Source organism: Xenopus tropicalis, chromosome 3 (genome assembly GCF_000004195.4).
Source record: "Xenopus tropicalis strain Nigerian chromosome 3, UCB_Xtro_10.0, whole genome shotgun sequence".
NCBI classification, from domain to species: Eukaryota; Metazoa; Chordata; class Amphibia; order Anura; family Pipidae; genus Xenopus; species Xenopus tropicalis.
In genome coordinates this window covers 142448766-142463294 of record NC_030679.2, presented here as the reverse complement: position 1 = coordinate 142463294, position 14529 = coordinate 142448766, and the positions used below count along the sequence as shown (strand labels likewise).

At 48.9% G+C, this 14529-nt stretch overlaps 2 protein-coding genes and 1 pseudogene across 6 annotated transcripts; 1 reads left to right on the top strand and 2 right to left on the bottom strand.

Moving 5' to 3' along the window:
* Positions 1-293: 293 nt before the first annotated feature.
* c17orf49 (chromosome 17 open reading frame 49) lies at positions 294-6370 on the bottom strand. 5 transcript variants are annotated; one of them, XM_012953409.3, is made up of 6 exons: positions 6078-6369; positions 4204-4298; positions 2253-2354; positions 1550-1758; positions 1230-1304; positions 294-679 (listed from the first exon to the last, which is right to left on the bottom strand). In XM_012953409.3, the coding sequence occupies exons 1-6, from the start codon at positions 6096-6098 to the stop codon at positions 615-617; spliced, it is 567 nt and encodes a 188-aa protein (XP_012808863.1). In that variant the 5' UTR covers positions 6099-6369; the 3' UTR covers positions 294-614.
* Positions 4414-4510, top strand: LOC116409880 (annotated as a pseudogene).
* Positions 6371-10785: 4415 nt separating the features above from the next.
* On the bottom strand, positions 10786-14076 carry rnasek (ribonuclease K). Its single transcript, XM_002940054.5, has 3 exons — positions 13858-14076; positions 11161-11243; positions 10786-11070 (listed from the first exon to the last, which is right to left on the bottom strand). Exons 1-3 carry the CDS (start codon positions 13933-13935, stop codon positions 10926-10928), a joined length of 306 nt encoding a protein of 101 aa, XP_002940100.1. The 5' UTR covers positions 13936-14076; the 3' UTR covers positions 10786-10925.
* Positions 14077-14529: the final 453 nt, after the last annotated feature.

The following is a 14529-nucleotide window of genomic DNA, read 5'->3' as shown; positions in this document are numbered from 1 at the left end:
GATTTTCAGTACACAGAGGCCCAAACAGCCCCCCATAGGCCCAATAAATAGTGAGTGACTATGGCATCTTACAGCAGCCCCTCTGGCATTTGCCTGAACCCACAGATTGCCAGTCCGGGCCTGATTTTCAGTACACAGAGGCCCAAACAGCCCCCCAGCAGCCCAATAAATAGTGAGTGTCTATGGCACCTTACAGCAGCCCCTCTGGCATTTGCCTGAACCCACAGATTGCCAGTCCGGGCCTGGACAAGGGGGACCCCCTATGGAAAGGATGCATTTGACAGACACTGGCAATGTATTTACACCTTTTATTCTTATCAATATAAAAAAAGCCTCAGTCAGTATTTTACATCACTAAGAAGGGATACACTCCCAGAAACTCTCCCGCGGCTACTCCCTGCAACCCCTGGGAGTGCAACTGACCTGGAACAGGCCGGAATGTTCCTTCTCTTCATAAAAAACATCTGTTGCAGCCCAGCGTTGGCTTTGGCTCCGGAACCAGCACCGGGCTCTAGATACTAACAAAGGAACACAAGCACTGTGGGAGGGGGCGGGGTTTATACAGGGCCTATTTACACAAACGGTGGGGGGGGGGGCAACACGGGCCGGGATAATCAGCGAGATAAGAGCGGCAGGTCCCCTGAGTTCATGATGAAACTGGGATCCAGGTTTAGGCTATCTGAAAGGGAGAGGGAAGAATATTATTATGGGTGAGAGAAAGGGAGAAGAAAAATGGGCCCCCGTCATGCACCGTATAACCCCCCCCATCATGCAACCAGTCGCTGGTTTATAGAATGCAAGCATCGGATGGAAGGGTAGCTTACAATCTAAGGGCCCTATCACTTTCACACATAAGAGCCAATCAGAAGCCAGTTAACCTGCCTGTATGTATGGGGTGGGAGGAAACAGGGGTACCTGCAGGAACCCAATGCAATAATAGGGGGAGTATAAAAACTCCATCAATATAGTCTCCTCTAGTAGCTCCCCAGATGAAATACCTGGCCAGTTAAGGCCCCCGTTCAGCACCTTAGCCTGAGTTGGCCATTCTATATGCCTGCACTCACAGTAATGCATGTAGGAGAGAAGGAGAGAAAGTGGTGGGTGGGCTGGGGGGTACATGTCAGGGGGGAAGGGAGTTTAGCTCAGAATAGGAGAGAGAGGGCAGGCAAAGGAAGGGGAAACATTTGCACGTAGCACACCCTGATCAAAGTTGAGTTTTTTCACCGTACTTCTGTCGCCCAAGCCCTCTATATCCACCAGGTCACTGTTTGCATCGGAGTCATTAAGCGCGCTGAGAGTCACATCTGCTGGAACGAGAGAGGGGAGGGCACACGGGGGGGTGGGGAGTTAAATCTAAAGGACAAACTAAGAAAGACAACAAAGAAATCTTCCCATAAGCCCCTGAACACAGCCATAAGGGAATATTTCTTTATTGTCATAGAGCTGCGGTACCCCTAGATTTATACAGCAGCCTCATTAGGCAGTGGCCCTTCTCTGTGCCCTCCGGGCCACCGTACTCACAGTACACACTCGCTGCCAATTCACCCACCTGATGACTTGCGCTTCTTCATGGCTCCTTGTGAGCCGTCAGGGAGAGAGGTGCCACCCACGACCTGCGGCGCCGACACGGACATGTTGGCGGGCACAGAGGAGGACACGGGCGACGCTTTCTTTATCGACTTCCTCGGGGAGTCGCTGGTCAGAGGGACGCCGTTATCATCGTAAATCTTCCTCTTCACGGCGAACTTAATCTGGGCCCTGGCGGAGGACAAAAGGGGCATGAAGGAGAGGCAGAGAGTATAAGGGGGAAAAAAGGGAGGAGGGGCAGAAACACAAGGGGCAAGGGACCCTAAGCTCCCTGACTGATGTCCTAAACCTACATTGGCTGCTGGGAAAGGGGCCAGTGTGAAGGCACCGTCGCACTTGGCGTGTCTAGCAGCTGTCACATGTCTGGAACTGCCCAATACCTGGTCGGTATAAGCACTAGAGTTACGTGCCAATAGGCACCCCCTACAATCCCTAATATAGAGAAACAGCAACATAGCAGCTCCCTCCCCAGAGCCGGCCTTTCCAGACACAGAGCTGCAAAGCCCCTGAGGCTGCACTTAAAGGGGATGTAAACCCAAAAATGTGCAGTGAATATATATATATTGGGAAGTGTCATTTTCTTTCATAAGGTAACGTCGTATTGTTGGGTTTATATCCCCTTTAATCCTTCCCATTTTTCTGGAAAGTCCGCCGGCTTTCCTTACACTGTCCTCTCCTTGATAACTGAGCTGATCTGATTTAAGTCTTCCCCGAAGCGTTTGACAGCCGCATGCAACATCTGAATCTCTGTGTCTGTCCAGCGGGCCCTGGGGAGACACAACAGGAAACCAGGAGTCACACAGGGGGCATGGGAGAAAAGGGGGGGCATACATACTGGAATGATGGGTAAATGGGAGGGGCCCGTAAGGTGAGGGGTTCCCCATATCTAGGTGGGTTTTACCTCACAGATACACTTATACCATGTGACACATACACACAGAATGATGGGTAAGTGGGAGGGGCCTGTAACAAGTAGTTTATATGAGGGGTTCCCCATATCTAGGTGGGTTTCACCTCACAGATACACTTATACCATGTGACACACACACACAGAATGATGGGTAAGTGGGAGGGGCCTGTAACAAGTAGTTTATATGAGGGGTTCCCCATATCTAGGTGGGTTTTACCTCACAGATACACTTATACCATGTGACATAGACACACAGAATGATGGGTAAGTGGGAGGGGCCTGTAACAAGCAGTTTATATGAGGGGTTCCCCATATCTAGGTGGGTTTTACCTCACAGATACACTTATACCATGTGACACATACACACAGAATGCTGGGTAAGTGGGAGGGGCCTGTAACAAGTAGTTTATATGAGGGGTTCCCCATATCTAGGGGGGTTTCACCTCACAGATACACTTATACCATGTGACACATACACACAGAATGATGGGTAAATGGGAGGGGCCTGTAACAAGTAGTTTATATGAGGGGTTCCCCATATCTAGGTGGGTTTCACCTCACAGATACACTTATACCATGTGACACATACACACAGAATGATGGGTAAGTGGGAGGGGCCTGTAACAAGTAGTTTATATGAGGGGTTCCCCATATCTAGGGGGGTTTCACCTCACAGATACACTTATACCATGTGACATATACACACAGAATGATGGGTAAGTGGGAGGGGCCTGTAACAAGTAGTTTATATAAGGGGTTCCCCATATCTAGGTGGGTTTTACCTCACAGATACACTTATACCATGTGACACACACACACAGAATGATGGGTAAGCGGGAGGGGCCTGTAACAAGTAGTTTATATGAGGGGTTCCCCATATCTAGGTGGGTTTCACCTCACAGATACACTTATACCATGTGACACATACACACAGAATGATGGGTAAGTGGGAGGGGCCTGTAACAAGCAGTTTATATGAGGGGTTCCCCATATCTAGGTGGGTTTCACCTCACAGATACACTTATACCATGTGACACATACACACAGAATGATGGGTAAGTGGGAGGGGCCTGTAACAAGTAGTTTATATGAGGGGTTCCCCATATCTAGGTGGGTTTCACCTCACAGATACACTTATACCATGTGACACATACACACAGAATGATGGGTAAGTGGGAGGGGCCTGTAACAAGTAGTTTATATGAGGGGTTCCCCATATCTAGGTGGGTTTCACCTCACAGATACACTTATACCATGTGACACATACACACAGAATGATGGGTAAGTGGGAGGGGCCTGTAACAAGTAGTTTATATGAGGGGTTCCCCATATCTAGGTGGGTTTCACCTCACAGATACACTTATACCATGTGACACATACACACAGAATGATGGGTAAGTGGGAGGGGCCTGTAACAAGTAGTTTATATGAGGGGTTCCCCATATCTAGGTGGGTTTCACCTCACAGATACACTTATACCATGTGACACACACACACACAGAATGCTGGGTAAGTGGGAGGGGCCTGTAACAAGTAGTTTATATGAGGGGTTCCCCATATCTAGGTGGGTTTCACCTCACAGATACACTTATACCATGTGACACACACACACACAGAATGCTGGGTAAGTGGGAGGGGCCTGTAACAAGTAGTTTATATGAGGGGTTCCCCATATGTAGACAGTTATTACAAGAGGAGGCCATTACCCAGCAGGAGAGGAATCAGTCACAGGATGGAGTTGCATGGTGAGCTCTCCCAGTTTGGTGAAGGCAGCTCCGGCAGCAGAAAAGATCTCCCCGACCTACAGGGACCAATAAAACACAAGCAACATTATCAGCCAAAACGGGACTTTGTTTGTCCCTAATAAGGCACATGCTTAGCATTCTAGTGACTGACAAATGGGTGCTATCTGTGCTATCGCTTCTCGGCCTTTTGGCTAAGATCAAGTGTAGTATCTGTTCTTAGGAGGGTTTTGGCTGGCCCTCCACATAAGACAGTCTACCTTGATCCTCTGGCCAAAGGGCCGGTAGCATGAAAGCCCGAGGTGCGCCGTGCCCTGGGAGTAGCAACCCCAGGGTGCCCGAAAAAGCACAGTGAGGTGGTGGCTCACGCTGCACTAAGTACGGCACTTTGCACAATGGCACTTTAACTTTTATGCTACACTCGCTTCTTTTGCCCCGGCCTTTTGGCTAGAGCAAAGAAAATGTTTATAATTCCGGCCGTCAGGCTGGGGCACTTTTTTATTTTCTATTTATGCAATCCTTGTGTTGTCACTGCACTTTGTTATGTGTGACCCTTCTAATAGGTTTGAGGGTGCAGTTGCCCATTCGGGTATGCCCCACAGACCAAGGGGAGGACTGTGTGGCCATCTGGTTCCAGTCTCTCCCCGAGACGTTGTTTTTGTACCTCGGAGGAAGCCTCGGCGGAATCTGGAGGAAAGGGACTCTCCCTAGCCTTGCGGCGAAGGAGAGTCCGAAGACCTTTGCCCCCGTGAGCCTTTTGGTCCGGGGGTCGGGGATGTAAAGGGGCCCTCCCTAGCTTCGGCGAAGGAGGGCTCGAAGACTCGTTCTTCGCCGCGCCTTTGGCCTGTGGATACGAGTACAGAGGCTATCGTCCCTTTTGGGGCTGGCCAACTATGCACCTTCGTGCACTTTGTGTGGATTTTGCACTTTTTTGCACTTAGGAAGAAAGCACGACCTTGGGCTTTTAAAAAAGAAAAAAAAAAGAAAAAATGGGTGCTATCTGTGCCGAGTGCAGCTCAGAGCGCCACCTAGTGGTACAGATAATACAAGAGAGTGGTGGTAATATAACGCTACATAGGACTCTATTATTGTATGTATGTATAACTTTATTTATAAAGCGCCACAAGGGTACACAGCGCTGTACAGTCTTACAGAATACAAAATTACACACAGGGAGGGCAAGTGATATAATAAATAAATACAATAAATACATATATGTATATATATATATAAGTGCCATGTGGTATGAGACACAGTAGGAAGGAGGTCCCTGCCCCGTAGAGCTTACAGTCTAAGTGGTTGGGTAACATACAGGCACAAATTGGAAGGTAAGAGTGCACCAGGTATGGGCATTTGCCCTTAAGCGCAGGACTGGGATTATTATTATTATTATTATATAGCAGCAAGTAACACCGAGGACACGTCAACCCGACAAATTATTTATTATTTATTAGGCAAAAAAATATATATTTTTGGGGTTGACGTGTCCTTTAATGGGGGGGGGTTGCTATGGGCACCTCTGATACTGAAGCCCTACTGGTTAGACAGAATAAGGGGTTAATAAGATGGCCATAGTAATGCTGTACACTACCCACCCTGTGCTACTGCTATTGAACTTCAACTCCCAGTATCCACCACCAGCTATAAACTGAAGGCTCCTATATTAGTATAAATGAGCAGTTTTCCTCTGTCCTTATGTATGCAGGCTATTATCTAGTACTTAGACAATATATGGCTTTATTTATGTTTCAACTACAATTCCCAGCATACCCTAGGCCAGAAACAGGTCACATGCTCCCGCCCCGCCAATGAGGAGTCAAGTCCCCATTCCCGGGTACCTTGGTGGAGGCTGACGTCATGGCTGCGGGGAGAGAAAGGCTCACTGTTACCGAGCTGACCGGCAGTCACAACCGCTGCTGTTATTGTCGCGGCGAAGCCACTGCTCCTTATTCCCTCTGTGCGCTCGCCTATCCGCGGCTTCCTATTGGTTGTGTGTATAAAGTTCCTTCGCTGGTATTGGTTCGCGATGCTGGCGCCGCAACACGGACACGAAAAGCGTCTGGTACCGTCCTTACAATTGGACGACGGGTACGGACTTCCCTATTGGCTAAAGACGTAGTCAATCGTGATTCGTTCCCGCCTTTTTCATTCCATTGGAAGAGCTAACGCGTCTTTATATCCCTATTGGATAAACTACTAATGGATAAATCTTATTGGTCAGTGCGTCGTTTCGTCTTTTCTGTGAGGTATTCTGATTGGCTGAGTGTACCCAGAGCCTTTTTTTGGCAGTCATACAATAATTATCCTCTCAGATTGTACCCAGAGCCTTTTATTAGCAATGATACAGTAATAAAACTATGATAAGCAATGATAACCAATGGGATTCATCTGGGAGGGTTTCTAATAGACTGTGGGACATGGCTGCTGGGATTGGCACAGGTGAGAGGTGGGCACTGATGTTGGGGATCAGGCCTGGCTCACAGCAGGGGGGGGGGGTTACAGTTCATCTGAAAGGAGAAGGAAAGTCAAAATCTATGAAGCACACTATTAAACAGTACTACTATTGCTGAGTAAAAACACTATATTCCTGGCTTGCCTAGTGAAAGATACACCTGCTACATTCTACATACTTGTGTCAGTGAACGGCGCCGCCCTTTCCCTCACTGTCTCTACTGCGCATGCGCCCCCAACATCCTCCCTGCGCCCCCCGCATCCTTCTGTGTCTCCCCCCCCCCCCCAGCAGCTGCATCCTTATGTGTATCTACTTATGTGTATCCATAACATACACGCTCGCGTCCTCGTCTGCACAACGCCGCCCCCCTCTTGTCACACATCACCCCTCTGGTTCACTCGCTTCCTTTTGTCAGTTCCCCCCCATTCGCTCCTTCACTCCAGTCCGTTCCCCCCTTGCCTCTCCCCCCACCATCGCCCCCACCGCTCGCTTGCTACGGTCCGCTCGGAACTCTCCCCCCTTGCCTCTCCCCCCACCAGCGCCCCCGCCGCTCGCTTGCTACGGTCCGCTCGGAACTCTCCCCCTTGCCTCTCCCCCCACCAGCGCCCCCACCGCTCGCTTGCTACGGTCCGCTCGGAACTCTCCCCCTTGCCTCTCCCCCCACCAGCGCCCCCGCCGCTCGCTTGCTACGGTCCACTCGGAACTCTCCCCCCTTGCCTCTCCCCCCACCAGCGCCCCCGCCGCTCGCTTGCTACGGTCCGCTCGGAACTCTCCCCCCTTGCCTCTCCCCCACCAGCGCCCCCGCCGCTCGCTTGCTACGGTCCGCTCGGAAACTCTCCCCCTTGCCTCTCCCCCCACCAGCGCCCCCGCCGCTCGCTTGCTACGGTCCGCTCGGAACTCTCCCCCCTTGCCTCTCCCCCCACCAGCGCCCCCGCCGCTCGCTTGCTACGGTCCGCTCGGAACTCTCCCCCCACCAGCGCCCCCGCCGCTCGTTGCTACGGTCCGCTCGGAACTCTCCCCCCTTGCCTCTCCCCCCCACCAGCGCCCCCACCGCTCGTTGCTACGGTCCGCTCGGAACTCTCCCCCCACCAGCGCCCCCGCCGCTCGTTGCTACGGTCCGCTCCCACTGGGGAGCAGAGGGTGCTGAATGGAGAGCGTGCCTGCTTGTGCGCGCCCACTGCTTATCCACATTGTTCACAAGTCGTCAAGTCTGCGAAGGAGAGAGGCATCATGGGAACTTTATTCACACAGCTCAGCGATTTTTTGTCCGGTTTGGCTTCAAAACCTGTAAACCATCACTATATGGGGAGACTTAAGGGCACCTTTGAGACAATGGATGGTAGGATTAACTCTTTTGTTGCCTTTCCTTCTCCTTTAAAGGGCTTCAGTTGGGTTAAGGCTCAGAGCTCTTCTCCAGACTATTGTATAAAGTGCAGAATTGTCACGAATGGCATTGTACCCTAGGGTAGGGTGACCAGATGACTTGAAAATTCAGGGACACTTCTAGAAAATCCAGCTGGCAGGGCTGAACTGATTGCAGTTTAATTTAAATACAATCAGTGCTGTCCTGCAACATGTATTTATTAGACGTGTCCCGGAATTTTCAAGTCATCTGGTCACCCTACCCTAGGGTTGCCTCTTCTGCTGGCATTTGCCGCTGAGCAGGGGGTGGGCCCTGATATCTTGGGGGCGGGGTAGAGGCGGGGCTGTGACACCATAGGGCGCTGGAGAAGCAGGGCTGTGATGTTAATGGGCGGTGCTATGACAGTATGGAAACTGGGAAGGAGGTTTTGACCTGGACAGTCCTTCTGAAAACTGGGCTGTCTGGGTCAAAACCAGACATATGGTTACCCTATTGTACCCTGTAGCCTTCAGGTATCACTGGAACCAGGGGCTTAATCCATGGAAACAGCCCCAGCCCCAGCCAATCATACACCTCTACCAGCCAACGTTTCCATTATGCATTCGGGCAGATAGTGTCCCCGTGACTTTCCCATCAGCCTGCCAGCTGGTGAAATGCCATTTATCTCTCCTCAGTCCAATGGCGGCGCCTTTACGCCACTCCAGCGGACGCTTGGCTTTGCCCTACAGTAGTTACGGAGCTGATGTTGCTTCCGGAGTCAGTTTCGGGCGTTCCAGCTGTGGGCACGGCATTAAGAAGTATGTGGATTATTTTCAGCTATACAGTGTATGTGGCAAATCTAATATTGGGCACAATGTGGTGACTGCCCTCTGCTTCATTGCAGCCGGGGGGGTAGGCAGAAGCGAGTAACATAAATGCTTTGATTTTCATGGAGTCAGTATAAAAGATATATTTGTAATTGGGCGCTGTGTGCCATGTGGGGTAATATAGGGACTGAAGTCTGGAAACATTGCCATTCATATGTGAGCATATTCAGTGTGATCTTAAAACTGCAACTTACATTCATTTATATAGTTCGGATAGTTGCAGTTTTAGGCTGCTAATACCAGGATTTGAGCCCAGCAGCTCTCCTGTACTCAGTTAACCCTAGCATTGCTGACTCCCAAAACTATACCTAATAAGCTTAGTGAGGCTGCTTTTGTGAGCAATTTATATTAATTTGCTTCTTGTAGCAGTTTCTGTCAGTTCATTGTTGCGTTTGGATTCCCTTTTGAGTTGTTCTAAAGGGAAAATATACCCCTCTTTTCACATGAGCTCATCCAGTTGCATGAACACTATGGGGGTTATATAATAAAAGGCACTAAGTTTGCCCAGGAGCAGTAACCCATAGCAACCAATCAGCAGGTAGGATTTTAAAAAAAAAAAAAAATCTTATTGGTTGCTATGGGTTACTGCTACTGGGCAAACTTAGTGCCCTTTATTACATATGGGGGTAGGCATCCTTTCACAAATACATATAAACACGGCAGTGTGTCTCTGCTTACAGAACCAGTTCCCATTAGGCCCCTAGTGGTCATGCAGCCCCTCCCTCCCTCACCTTTTCCCACTGTGAGGTGGTGCATTCTGGGACTTTAAGCCCCTCTGCCTTTAGTATGATGTAGAGAGTAATATTCTGAGACCATTTGCAACTGATCTTCATTTTTGATAGTATTTTTAGTTATTTCATTATTTTCATTTAGCTCTCCAGTTTGGCATGTCAGCAGCTATTTGGTTGCTAGGGTCCAAGTTACCTTAACAACCAGCTATTTGGTTGCTAGGGTCCAAGTTACCTTATCAACCAGGGAGTGGTTTGGATGAAAGACTGGTATATGAATAGGAGAGGGGACTGAATAGAAAGTTGCAAAAAGTATCAATAACAGTAAAGCTGGAGCCTCACAGAGCAATAGTTTTTTGGTTGCCGGGGTCAGTGACCCCTGTTTAAAAACTGCAAAGACAAATAATTAAAAAACTATAACAAATAAATAATGAAGACCAATTGAAAAGTTGCTTAGAATTGACTATTCTATAACATAATATGGCCATATTGGTCCATATATAAGATAACATGGCGTTTGGCTGGCACTATAGCGCGCTTAGCAATGGCACCTACCCCCCGTGTATAGGTCTGTAAGCACAGGGGACATGGGTTGGTCACAGAACACTGTCACTTTATTGCACAGTCACATAAATACAAGAACACAATAGGACCGGAGGGGGGGGGGGGGGGGGGGGGGGGGGGGGGGGGGGGTTGGTCCCAGTGGATAATTTCACATGAAAACAAGTTTAGCGAGGGAACGACGAGTAGAACAGCATTTCTCCCACCCATCTGGGGCAACTAGCAGACTGCCCCTGGAGCAGGCAGTTACACGATTTACCCTGCTTGAGGATGGGCATTCCAGTTGCTCTTGCTAGGGGGGCATTGTATGATGGGGGTTTCAGCATGGCAGGCCCTCCAGCTGCTGAAGAACGACACTTATAGTGGAGGCTGGGGGTTGTAGTTATGCAATGTTGCCTATTCATGCTCCTAACAGAAGCAAGTTGCCATTAAAGGTACAGTGCATCCCATGGCTAAACTCCAACTAAATATTGTAAAGGTTGGTTACCCCGGTGTGGCCAAAGGACGTGGCCAAAACACTACACAGGGGGTACCCAGCCCTTAGGGTTCTAACTATCAACAACAGCAATATGGCAATTTCATAAATAACGTGATATTTATTAAATAGCTCTCTGGGTGGGTTGGCCCGTCGGTGGCTTGATTGGAACGTAAGGAAGTCATCGCAGGGTTGGTTCCAGTGTGGATCAGACCACCTTCTGGTTGGACGGGGGGGGAGGTCAGCGCACCATGTATTCTTTCCGTTTATTGAGCCGCACTTGGCAGAAGGAGAAGCCCCCCAAGACAACGTAGATGGCGGCGGCGATGAAGCAGTTATAGGAGACCTGCTCGTACAGGCGGTACATCTTGGCCGGGGGATTGGGGCTGCGGAGAGAACGAGACACGCGTTACGGGGGGGGGGGGGGGGCACGGGGACAAAGGAAGGAACAAAATATGGTTTGGTCCAACACTTACTCCTCAAACAGATCCGCTTCAGTGAAGGGCACGTCCTCAATCAGAACCGCCGAATGGACGTTAAAGAACACCCCCAGCAGAACCTGCGGCAAAATAAACATAAATATATATGTAATTAGAGCTTGGAGCGACCATACTGCTTCCCTGAGGCTCTGTCCCTGCTCCGCCAATTGCCTGTGAGCAGTAACCCATAGCAACCAATCGGTGGTTGGCTTTATACAGGCAGCTGCAGGTGGAAAAATGAATGCAACAATTTGATTGGTTGCCATGGGTTACTGCCCACGGAGCAAATTTGCCCAGTGTTGATAAGTTACCCCCATTCGCTCATCACTGGCTGCTACAGACCTTGACGACAGGAATCTGAGGGGCCAGTTATAGCCGCCATCATTGGCACAGAGCTACTGGGGTGCAGTCTGGGAGGGGCCCATGGAAGGGCCCTGTGTTATCTGGTTTTCTTTGTCTTTTAAACACAGAGTGTCTTCCCTGTGAGCAAATAGTGATCTGTCACCCCCCCCCCAGCCCCGGCCAGACAGGAGCGACCATAGCCAGATCCTACCACTGTGTCACGGGCATCTGGGTTTGTATATAAACACTCACTGTATACACAACACTGGCCTGTGGGTGCGCTCAGTCATTATACAAACAATCACCCCCCCCCTCAAACTGACCCACCCCTTATGTGCCAGCTACCAACCATCTCTATTAGCTCTGTGCCATGTACAATTATACAGGGAACTCTGAGTATCACTCATGTATTATAAGGGATAATGTACCCCCTACTGTAAATGATAAGGATATTAGCAGTCACTGAGGGGTTCTGTGCCCATATAAAGGCACAAGGCTGCAGGCTGAGTTATACAGGGAACTCTGAGTATCACTCATGTATTATAAGGGATAATGTACCCCCTACTGTAAATGATAAGGATATTAGCAGTCACTGAGGGGTTCTGTGCCCCCCATATAAAGGCACAAGGCTGCAGGCTGAGTTATACAGGGAACTCTGAGTATCACTCATGTATTATAAGGGATAATGTACCCCCTACTGTAAATGATAAGGATATTAGCAGTCACTGAGGGGTTCTGTGCCCCCCATATAAAGGCACAAGGCTGCAGGCTGAGTTATACAGGGAACTCTGAGTATCACTCATGTATTATAAGGGATAATGTACCCCCTACTGTAAATGATAAGGATATTAGCAGTCACTGAGGGGTTCTGTGCCCCCATATAAAGGCACAAGGCTGCAGGCTGAGTTATACAGGGAACTCTGAGTATCACTCATGTATTATAAGGGATAATGTACCCCCTACTGTAAATGATAAGGATATTAGCAGTCACTGAGGGGTTCTGTGCCCCCTATATAAAGGCACAAGGCTGCAGGCTGAGTTATACAGGGAACTCTGAGTATCACTCATGTATTATAAGGGATAATGTACCCCCTACTGTAAATGATAAGGACATTAGCAGTCACTGAGGGGTTCTGTGCCCATATAAAGGCACAAGGCTGCAGGCTGAGTTATACAGGGAACTCTGAGTATCACTCATGTATTATAAGGGATAATGTACCCCCTACTGTAAATGATAAGGATATTAGCAGTCACTGAGGGTTCTGTGCCCATATAAAGGCACAAGGCTGCAGGCTGAGTTATACAGGGAACTCTGAGTATCACTCATGTATTATAAGGGATAATGTACCCCCCTACTGTAAATGATAAGGATATTAGCAGTCACTGAGGGGTTCTGTGCCCATATAAAGGCACAAGGCTGCAGGCTGAGTTATACAGGGAACTCTGAGTATCACTCATGTATTATAAGGGATAATGTACCCCCTACTGTAAATGATAAGGATATTAGCAGTCACTGAGGGGTTCTGTGCCCATATAAAGGCACAAGGCTGCAGGCTGAGTTATACAGGGAACTCTGAGTATCACTCATGTATTATAAGGGATAATGTACCCCCTACTGTAAATGATAAGGATATTAGCAGTCACTGAGGGGTTCTGTGCCCATAAAAAGACTGCAGGCTGAGTATATTTATGCCCCTGACCCTTATATTTGAAACTAGGTGTTATAGGAATGTACTCCCTAAGTGTGACAGTCATGTGACATCTCTAAGCACTGTTTATATAGTGAATAATATAAATATATTTTACAATTGGGGGTACTTTTTATAATATAGAAGGTTTAGCGAGTCATGTGACAGAAATTACACCACTAAGCTCCGATTATAAGGATATTATTTACAGTTGGGTCCCAGAGGGAAATGACCAGACTGTATATTATAAGAATATATAAAACATCTTGTGTAGGAAAGGAGAATAAAGACTAAACCAAAGGGTTGATATTCCCTTTAATCCACAGAGGTCATGTGACCAGAGCCCAAACCATGGAAAAGGGGAAGGAAAATCTGAAATGTTGAAATGAGTGCCCCATATGTGGGCGGCTCCTGGGGCCACACAACATTACAGCCCTCCCTGTGTATAGGGATATATATATATAATGTATAGAAATTCTATACACTTACATGCAGCTACATAGAAAGACTCAAGCAGAAAGCAAATGAAACCTAATGTATGGACGGTTCCAGCTACTGAACTACATTTCCCAGCAGCCCCAGTAGCCCTATTAGGAAAGGGCAGGCTGAAAGGTGAAACAAAAGGGAATGGCCCCCTAGTAGCGAATAATAAAGGCGTTGTTACCAGCATGATGACTCCCCAGACGCTCAGTACGATCCCACAGGCGGCCAGCTTGGGCCCGCAGCACAGCAGCGACACCATGTCCGACACCGAGCAGCTCTGCTTCCTCTCTCTCAGCCTCTCAGCCTGGCTTCTTACCTTCTGGCTACGGGCAGTCAGCTGACCTGTACTGACACCACCCCCTTCTCATTGGCGGAACGTCGTGACGATTCCAACTACAGACGCCATGATTAGTATGGGCATGCCTCTAGCCGCAAACACTAGAAAGAGCAAATTCAAGCGGTACAAATAGAAACCTCTGTCGTGACGGGGGGAAACGTAAACAATATACAGGGAAGTGTGTAAGAATTAGCTCAGGCTAGCGCTCAGGAGCCATCTTCTCGCCGCGGCCATTTGCCCTTTCGTTGCTCACGTGATGTACTACTGGGCCGTCCCATTGCTTTCTCAGAGCGGGGGTGGCATTTTTTCAACTCGTCGCTTAAAGATTTATTTGGTGCAGGAAAGCGTTCTGTTGTAGGTCCCCGGAACCTAGGCTGCTGTAGTTACATGGTGCCTGTTGTCCAGACCCAGCTCTGGTGATCCTTGACAGCCCTGTACCCCACTAAACTTATTACCCCCCCCCCCCCCCCCCAGCTGTATTATAAATACAGGTGGTTCTGTAATGTGTATCCATGA

Excerpts from the sequence above, each read along its gene's own strand:
- rnasek (XM_002940054.5), bottom strand. The coding sequence starts at position 13,935 with ATGGTGTCGCTGCTGTGCTGCGGGCCCAAGCTGGCCGCCTGTGGGATC. Across the intron at positions 11,244-13,857 it reads TCTGGGGAGTCATCATGCTG|GTTCTGCTGGGGGTGTTCTT; the intron begins GTAACAACGCCT and ends ATTTTGCCGCAG. Across the intron at positions 11,071-11,160 it reads GAAGCGGATCTGTTTGAGGA|CCCCAATCCCCCGGCCAAGA; the intron begins GTAAGTGTTGGA and ends TTCTCTCCGCAG.
- c17orf49 (XM_012953409.3), bottom strand. The coding sequence starts at position 6,098 with ATGACGTCAGCCTCCACCAAG. Across the intron at positions 2,355-4,203 it reads ACTGATTCCTCTCCTGCTGG|GGCCCGCTGGACAGACACAG; the intron begins GTAATGGCCTCC and ends GTGTCTCCCCAG. Across the intron at positions 680-1,229 it reads AGAGGGCTTGGGCGACAGAA|ATAGCCTAAACCTGGATCCC; the intron begins GTACGGTGAAAA and ends TCTCCCTTTCAG.